This window comes from Pundamilia nyererei, unplaced genomic scaffold (genome assembly GCF_000239375.1).
Source record: "Pundamilia nyererei isolate P.nyererei 1_Seehausen unplaced genomic scaffold, PunNye1.0 scaffold00010, whole genome shotgun sequence".
In the NCBI taxonomy this organism is placed as follows: Eukaryota; Metazoa; Chordata; class Actinopteri; order Cichliformes; family Cichlidae; genus Pundamilia; species Pundamilia nyererei.
This window is the reverse complement of record NW_005187411.1, coordinates 1,170,902-1,179,757: the sequence shown is the minus strand read 5'-3', so window position 1 is coordinate 1,179,757 and position 8,856 is coordinate 1,170,902. Positions and strand designations below refer to the sequence as shown.

Genomic DNA, 8,856 nt, shown 5'->3' with positions numbered 1-8,856 from the left:
AGATTTCATCCCAATTCCTATTTAAACAATTGTAATTTTATTAATATTTTTGTATAGTTATAGTAGATGGTGGGTGTATATAAAGGAGGTAAAAAATAAAAAATAAAGTGGATTATTCACTGATCTGCTCCCTGGTCAAGGTCTTTGGCAACCGGTTTGTGAGCAACAACCCCCCCTGGTGTCGGCTGGGGGAACTGAAGCGGCCAACACTGTACGTACAACAGCAGTGTGAAGATGGCGGAGGGTGAATTGAACGTGGATAGCCTCATCTCTCGGCTGTTGGAAGGTGAACAATTTGAGTTATATTTACTGTGTGTTTTGTGGGGAACAGGTGAAGGGTTCGGTGTTCAAAAAATGGGGTTTAAATAATATCCGGTAACTGTCGCGGTTGCCTTGCAAAATGCAGGAAAGTGTTAGCTGGTAGGGCTAACGTCAGTCCATTTTAACGCTATGCCCGGCTAGCTTCGGCCAACGTTACCGTTAGCTGGTCGTGTTTATAAACACTGCAAGCGCTGAAAGCCTGGCGTGTGTTTGCGCAGCAATAATCTGCGGTTACGTTTGGCAGATAACGTATCGTGTCGTGGCCTTTACTTTAGTGTGTAATTAAACTTTCGGTCTGCTGTGTTTGCGGCATTTTTCGTTTTACCCCATTTGCCAAATTATGTGGGGCTGATGTCAAGAAGGAGGGGCGGGGACGTTTTCTTTCCTCCTCGTCCTGCGTGCATAGTATAAAGTCATTGTTACTGTTGTAGGTTGAATCGTTGTACTGTTACGCAGTAGTATTGCAGCTCCCTTTGGTTTAAACGCGTTTGCCCCACATCCGCGGTGCTGACGGTTGTCATTATTTTATTTGCTGCCCCCACAAATTTTTGTGTATTAGTGACCTGGTTATTAGGTGTGCTCTATAAATAAGTGGAAAAAAATAATAATAATAAAACACAAATAGCTTTAATGGGTGTCGTTTATCACTAGATCCTGAATGAATCATAGCTGGTTAACTATTGGGTTGTTTTTTTAAATAAAGTTACCTTTTTTGGAGTGACTTGGTTTGGAGGTGTCTTTTTTAGTGGGTAGGTTGGTGTGATTCAGGACACTCATGCTCACATATTACCTTTATATATCTTTGTTCGCACTAAAGGTACATCAGAATTAAGAAACACACATGTGATAAAAGAATATTAGTGAAATATGTGTTTCTTTGGCTCATCTACAGGGATGTTTAAGTCATGCTGTGTTCACAATGACGTTGTTTGCTTTTATACTTTGGGGAATTTTGGTGATGTCTAAGAATGAGGATATTTGGGCCAAGCAGAAAGAAGGATGATGGCTGACCAGCTGCTTCATAGAAGACCGTGAGTTTTCTGTTCCCCTGAGATATCCTTTGAGTCATAGCAGACCACTACAGCGAATTCAGCTGTCCTTGGCATACTTTCCACTGCTATCTTTGACTCTGGTGGAGGATGCTAGGATAATTCTTGGTGGTAACTGCATCTCCCTGGGTTTCTTACCATTTCAGATTTAAAGAGTTGTTTTGAATACAGAAAGGTGACTTTGAGACAGCTGTGTGTGTGACTTTTGGCCAACCATTTATCTCTGCTCAAAAGTCCTCCGCTGACGCACTTTTCCTTGGCACTCAGCTCCAACTGTGACTTGTTGATTACATTGCTCATATTTGTAATGCCAGTTGAACTTGGCATTTGACGTCTTTCGTAAGTGATTAGTTTGGTAATAATCTTTGCGGTCTACAAAAGTTTTTTATTTTATTATTATGTTATTGTCTCATAGATAAGTTTTTGGTTACCCTTTCAGTTACTGATGTGAGCATCATAAATAGTTATAACTGAGTATTAATTAAGCAATAAATACATGACACATCTTCTTTAATCAAAGGTTTTGCCTCAGAGCTGATTAGAATACTAGAGTAATACAAAACACAAACTCTGTTTTCTCAGTGTTTACCACAGATTCCCAGTTATATATCAAGAGACTCATAATGGTCTTGTGTCAAGTTTCTGAAGAAAGCCCTTTGAAATGCCTTTATTCTGCATTCCAGCATAACAAAGTAGCTTACTGTTTGTTTTTCTGTGTGAGAAAAAGTGCCATTGAGACTGCTTATTCATTCTTATAAAACATGTGAACGCTCGCACAGTTTAGCAAGACAAACAAACAATGATTCTGTTTATGATTGTTGCAAAATCCTTGTCATTGCTTCAGTTTGGCCTTTGCCCCCTCAGTAGTATTAAGTACATAATCTCTTTTAAAAGTGCCAGCCTGCAGAGTGCAAGTGCGAACAGTAAAAGGTTCACTGTTAAAGCTGAGCAGGCTAAACATCCAAGCTTAACTTGCTCTGCTCTGATGAGGCTGGGCTGTTGAGGAAAGAGCCCTACTTCTGCGATTTCATGCTCCGCACTCTGAGAAGCAGATGGGAAATGTAGCAGTGCTGATTCAGTAGATGGAGGATAAGAAATATTAACGGAGGAGCCGTCGAACAGTTTTTGACACTGTGGATTTGGTTTATATTCCTGTGATTCACTCGCTTAAACTCAGATTTGGTTGGATTTCTTAGCTAATGAAACACTGAGAGTCAGGGAGTTTCACTCTCAGTGTAAGCAGAATGCATATAAATGTTTATATATGTACAGAAACATCAGGCACTAAGCTTTAGGAATTCCACACAAACACATCAATTTGAACTGCTCCCTTGTGGGGTCATTCTGTGGTCATTCTGTAATGGTATCCATTAAATACAACAGAAAAAGCTACATTGAAAAAGGGTATAGAAACTCATTCTCTGACTAACATGCATTCGCTTCACTAGGCTCAGCTACCCTTTATTGGGCTCTTTTGTGGGCGTCTAGCTTAAAGGCAATAACAAAATGGTTAGTTATTGCATAATTCCTCAGTTGTGGATTTGTTCATCACTTTTGTTTCCATGCAGAGAATATTTTCATGCCTTGCTTTGATTTGCTTTTTGTAATGTCAACCTAGGAGTTAAAAGCGAGTATTATGAGATCATTATTGAGTCTGTTATCCATTTATATTCATTTCAGCTTTTGTTCACAGTTACTACCATAACAAGTGGTTTTTCCTGCGTAAAGAAATGTTTGCCTCGCCTACAGGGTTTTTAGCCAATGCCAAAGGAACATGACTAGCGCCAGAATGATAAGAACTGAGAATAAAAATAGCAGTTCAAACCCTCTTTGCATGAGCTGTATAGCAGTTCAGCAAATTACCATTTAACAAGCAGAACGTACACTTAAATACTTTGTATCTTGACTTTCATCAACTCTCATTTAAACATAGCTGCCTCCCTCAAACGCATTCTTATGCTCTCTTCCACTGTTGCAATTAAATAATTTTAACTACTTTTGTTAAATTAAGTTTCATTTTTATCAGATTGTCAGTAATAATAAGAAAATGCATAGATTTCTGTCAAATAGGACATTACAGTCCAATTGCCTTTACTTTACATAGACTAGTCACGCTTACTGTCGTGCGTAGTCATCTCCCAAAGGCTGATTCTAAGCCAGGGATGACTCTGATTACTGGTATGATTTTGCATAGCTATAATGCTGTGTGACTGATAATGTGCTCTTTATAGACCATCTTTAAGAAATATTCAGAAATATTACATTTTTTTTCAGACCTGAAATTGAAAATGTCAAATATATCAGGCACAGACTATTTCAAACAATATAAAACTTAACTTTTATCTATTCCAGCCTCCAGATAAGATGGCAAGCAAGTAGCTCTAAAGTTATAATCTCACTTTTCATATCTTTGTCTGTTTCAGCTGCTGACTATAACCAGCGTTTGCATTTCTCACTCCCCTTTTTTATCGTTATAAGATAAATCTTCACCCAGAGCTGTGGCGGAACGCCAGAAAGTAGGCTTAAGCTACTGCAGCTACACAGCCAATAAACCCACACCAGTGCTCAGATGCAAGCTGCTCTCACAGAATAAGCAGCGTGTTTCTAAAGTATGGCTGAGAATAAGCAGCTATAGGCTACAGAATCATTACGCCCTCAGTTTATTGGCTTTTGTGATACTGCCACAAGTATTTTTCCCTTAGGTGAAGCATTATTCTGTCATGGCCTAATTTTGATGAAGTTTGTGTTGCTGGTGTTGTTTTGTTTTTTGGGAGTTTTTTTACACACTGATTGTTGATAACTCACTCACTTGACAATAGCACTGACTGTGTAGTTTGTCTCCTCCTTAGTGCGGGGATGTCGCCCGGGGAAGATAGTCCAGATGACAGAGGCGGAGGTGCGGGGTCTTTGCATCAAATCCAGGGAGATCTTCCTCAGCCAACCCATCCTGCTGGAGCTGGAAGCGCCCCTGAAGATCTGTGGTCAGTGTTTTCTGCCCTGACCTAACTCTCAATTAAATTGTTTACGAACACAGAAAATTAAAGGAACCTAAAAACATGGGCACCATTGATATTTTCTCTGTTTGTTTTCCCTTTGGTCCAATAATTGGTTTAACACGTACTCTATAGGTTTTGATTATTTTTCTGCGGCCTTTTGAAATGTCAAACAACAACATAATCTGAATTTTTAATGCTATAGTCTGGCTGCAAAGGGTTGGGTGCACTGATGGCAAACCCCCACTCTGCAAAGCACAGACCACAAACTTTGCATAGCCCACAGCAGCAATCTATTTCTTTGATGCAGCTCAGACTTATGTAACCAGACCGGGTAACACTGTCTTATCCTGGGTCATATAGTAAGTCACTGTTACTCTCTTGACTCAGCTGCTCCATGTATGTAACAGAGAATACATTCACACATATGCACAGATTACACACATACTATAGATAAATGAAAAACAAGCAGAGAAATACACTTTTACAAGTGAGCTTCTTCTTTCTGTGTTTGAAATAGCCATCACTGTTGCTGTGCCTAACTGGCTCCTGCATATCTCTGCACACTCCCACATGCTTTATCTCATTCCTCCAGTGTATTGCAGCAACTTCAAACAACTCTGAACTGTCTATTACATGTGTCTGCCCTTGAAAGTAATACTGTATACCACCTAAACACTCAGCCTCAGATAGCGCTATTTATATTGTAAGTGAAGCAGTAAGGAATTTTAATTGAATGCTGACATTGGTGGTGTCTATATGTCTAACATCTCAGTGATCAGTACAGCTAGCTTTACAAAGGCCATGTCTGCCTTTCTCCATACAGGTCTAACTTTGATGAGTTCTAGATGGTGCTGTTTGTAATTGTAACTTTATATGTTTAGTTCTTGAACCTATAACCTCAGGCTAATTAGCTGCCTTTAACCCACAGCTGTGATGGCAGGCAAGCACTGACTATAAAGACCAAACAGTGAATGTCTTCAATTATTTACTTAGGTCACATGGATCAGGTTCGGAACTTACTTGCACACGATCTCATCTGCTAATCGTAATTCTACTAGTGAATGTTTCCCAAGCTTGCAGCTTTGTCACTGTGTAAACTTAAACACAGACTTCTAATAACCATCATTATGAGGGTGAGGATTTTTTATTTTTTTTTTGCTACAAAAAAATAATCTATGATTTAAAAAAAAACAAAAAAAACCCACCATCTTGTAATTAGAGTTGTCTGCAAAATAACCAAAGGGTTAGATTTGTTAATCAGTTGAATTAGTTGAAGAAAGACCACAAACATCAATGCTGTGTGCTCTGTGTATGAGCAGGCCTGAGATAAATCGTAAATGTGAAACAATTCTCCAAATCCTTAGTGTATATTATGAGCCTCAGTTTCAGAATTATTATACCCCTAGCAAATAAGATACCTTTTATTACTTCTTGACTACAAGGAGTGATTGAGAAGCAGCACAAACAGTTCACAAATTGAAGAGAATAATATGAAAGTATAATGATATGAACTATGAAACAGAAATTGCTTACGATAATAATCTCTCTTTTCCATACTTGCCCAAAGACATGCTATCCTTGTGTGTTTTTAATGAGAGTGATAGAGGATACTTGAGGCCCTGTTTAGTTTAGTTATAGAGTAAGTTTATTATCCTTTTGCTGCAGCTAGAATAAACTCTCACACTATCCATGGAAACATAAAGAGGACCTAAAGCTATTGGAACTGCAAAACATCACTAAGATTTTACAAATTCTGCCAAGGTGCAATATAAACTTCACTTCAATTTGGTGCAATTTTGCTCTTAACGAGACTGTGGTGTTTGTCCCAAGTAGGGAGCACATTAGGCGGGTGTGTGTTGATAGTTAGTTAGAACAGAACACAAGATTGCACCACAAATCAGTTTCAATTGTAGACTTTTTCCTTTAATTAAGACGTCTCTAGTTTTCTTGATTAAAGACCCTGGAGTAAGTTGATTGCAAGTCTGTCTGCGATGCTAAAATAGATTCTTTTCTTGCATTTACCATCATTATCGTTAAATCACAGAATTCGGCAAGGTCAGTCTTTAACCAGACAGCTGTTTATTTTGTTTTTGTTGAAGGAAAGTGGTAAAGGACAAACTTAAGGAAGAAGGGAAAAAAACATGTGACAGGGTTTGGCCTCAGCCAGTGGAGCAAGAGTGTTTCTAGAAGCAGGAGGAAACATTGCTGTATTAGGCTACTGTAATATTTTAAAGATCACGAAAACTTGATCTGTGTACTGTACCTGTTTTATTTACATTTGTTGTTTTTCTTTAAATTTGACGTGTGTGTCATGATCCCCAAGGTGATATTCTTACCTGAACACACTATACTATCTTTCGAGACAATAACCCTGTTAGCTTAGTGTTTACAAATATACTCTGAGCGGTATTATTCAGTATTCCTAAAACACCTGTACTCTAATGCTTGTACCACAAATGGACAACATAGCCCATGCTGTAGTGCACTGTTGTTTTTCTAAAAATGTTTTATGAACTTTTATATTGCGTCCTCTTGGAAGATAAATCCTGCTAATTTGTGGTTCTGCATTGTGTTTTGTTTTGTTTTTAGCTTTCCTTTTTCTGCACTGGTTTTGAACCTATAATCTCTGTGCTTCTACTGTCTGTTTGTTTTGACGGAACAGAAACAGGCCAAGTAAATAATTCACTCACTGACATCCTACAGTTTCTTGTAAGAGTGCAGGCAGAGGCTGCCCTTTTTTTTAAAAAAAACAAACAAACCAAAAAAAATCCTGCAAATTCACATTCATATCAGTATGTTTCATTTCATTTTTTTTTCTTTTTTTTCTCATGTTAGTCATACAGTAGCTCTTAGTGTGGAATTGATCATACCGAGTGTAAAATGAACCTGGCAGACCTTTGTGAGCAAAACAAATACTGTCTGTGACTTGTACTAATAGTAATTTAAAATATATTAAACTTGTACAGGTAAAATCTGGATATTCAGCATCATCAGTGGAGAAGGGAGAAATAAAAAGTTGCCATAGTATCACACCTCAGCTAAAGTTAACATAATAGTAAGCTATAGTTGACCTCCATCAGACATCCATCCATTTTTCTTCTTCTTATCCAGTCCAAGGTCATGAGCCTATCCCTGTCATAGGGCAAGAAAGAGGTAACACCCTAAACAGACACAACAGAGACAAACAGCCGTTCATGCCTATGGCCAATTTAGAATCAGCAGTTAACCTAGGATGCATGTGTTTGGGAACTTCAGAAAACTCAGTTATAAACCATCCAGGCACAGGGAGAACATGCAATTTCCATCCAGAAAGGCAGTGCTAACCACCATGTCACTATGCCACCCTCCACAACTCAAAATGGGAAAATAACAAAAAAAAAAAAATGCTGATCCCTCTTTTACCCCCCACCCCACCCACCAACTCCTCATGTCTCTCTGATGAGCAGGTTAAACTCCAGATATCACTTTAAAAACAGCAATTAAAGTGGTAGTTTGGACTTTTAAGAAGCTTTGCTGATTTCATACTGACAGCTTGTGACCTGGATTTTGTGCATTAATGTCTGCATTAATATGTAATTCGCTCACGTTTCAATATTGTAATATTAATGTGAAGGATTATGAAGTTGTTACTACAGTGTAAATGCCTTAGATCTTGACCAGTGGGCTGCATGTCTGGAGCAAAACTTTAAATAAATAGATAAAGTAGGAGGCTGTGAAACACAAGCCAGCCAGCTAAGAACACCAAAAACAGAAAATAACATACAGCCAGACTTAAAGCTATTCCATAAATTATTTATTTGCATGGAAGAATGTGCCTTTGCATGCTGTCCTAAGTGTAGGCCTGTAGCCATATACGATTTGGTGCCAGCCTTGGTTTGGGTTTTGGTGCATGGATGCCTGATGGGCACCGTGAAATAGGGGAAAAAATCATGCCAGCCAACCTCAATATGACTTCAATATAAAATTTACTTTTTCATTGGTCATTTTATTTTAAGGCCAGACAGCTGGACTGCTTAACAAGGGCTGTCATTTCATTGTAATTTGTGCCATGTTGTAATGAGTGTGGTGCATGAATTGGCTTTCCGTTTTGGTCATAATAAAGCCTGTTATTATTGCAACGCTTTTCTGGTAGGCCTCTCTGTAGTCATCTGTGTCTGGAGCACTTAGCCCAAATTAGAGCATCTCTTTAGCTGGTGCAAGAGGATATAAAAGGAAGCAGGTCTTGGCTAGGTGATGAAGTGAGTCTCCTCTGCAGAGACCCTGTGCTCTGGTGAGAGCGACTACCGCTCATCACTGCCTGTCTAAATGTCAAAGAGGAAGGAGATTGAGCGTTAATCCTCAGAGAGTGGTTAAAATTAAAGCAAGTTTGTGTAGATATGTGTGTGTGTGTGGATTTTTGGATGGATGTCCTTTTGTAATTAATGTGGATTGCGAGCGTTCTTTGCCTCAGTAGCTTACTTTGCGTGCTCTGGTGACAGTTTTAATGGTTT

At 38.7% G+C, this 8,856-nt stretch overlaps 1 protein-coding gene across 1 annotated transcript in view; it reads left to right on the top strand.

Moving 5' to 3' along the window:
• Positions 1–168: 168 nt before the first annotated feature.
• LOC102209796 (serine/threonine-protein phosphatase PP1-beta catalytic subunit) overlaps positions 169–8,856 on the top strand; it is an 11,369-nt gene continuing 2,681 nt past the window's right edge. The window contains exons 1-2 of the mRNA XM_005723755.1: positions 169–286; positions 4,220–4,351. Of these exons, the coding sequence (XP_005723812.1) occupies positions 235–286; positions 4,220–4,351 (184 nt within the window). The 5' untranslated portion in view covers positions 169–234. The remainder of the gene's footprint in view (positions 287–4,219; positions 4,352–8,856) is intronic.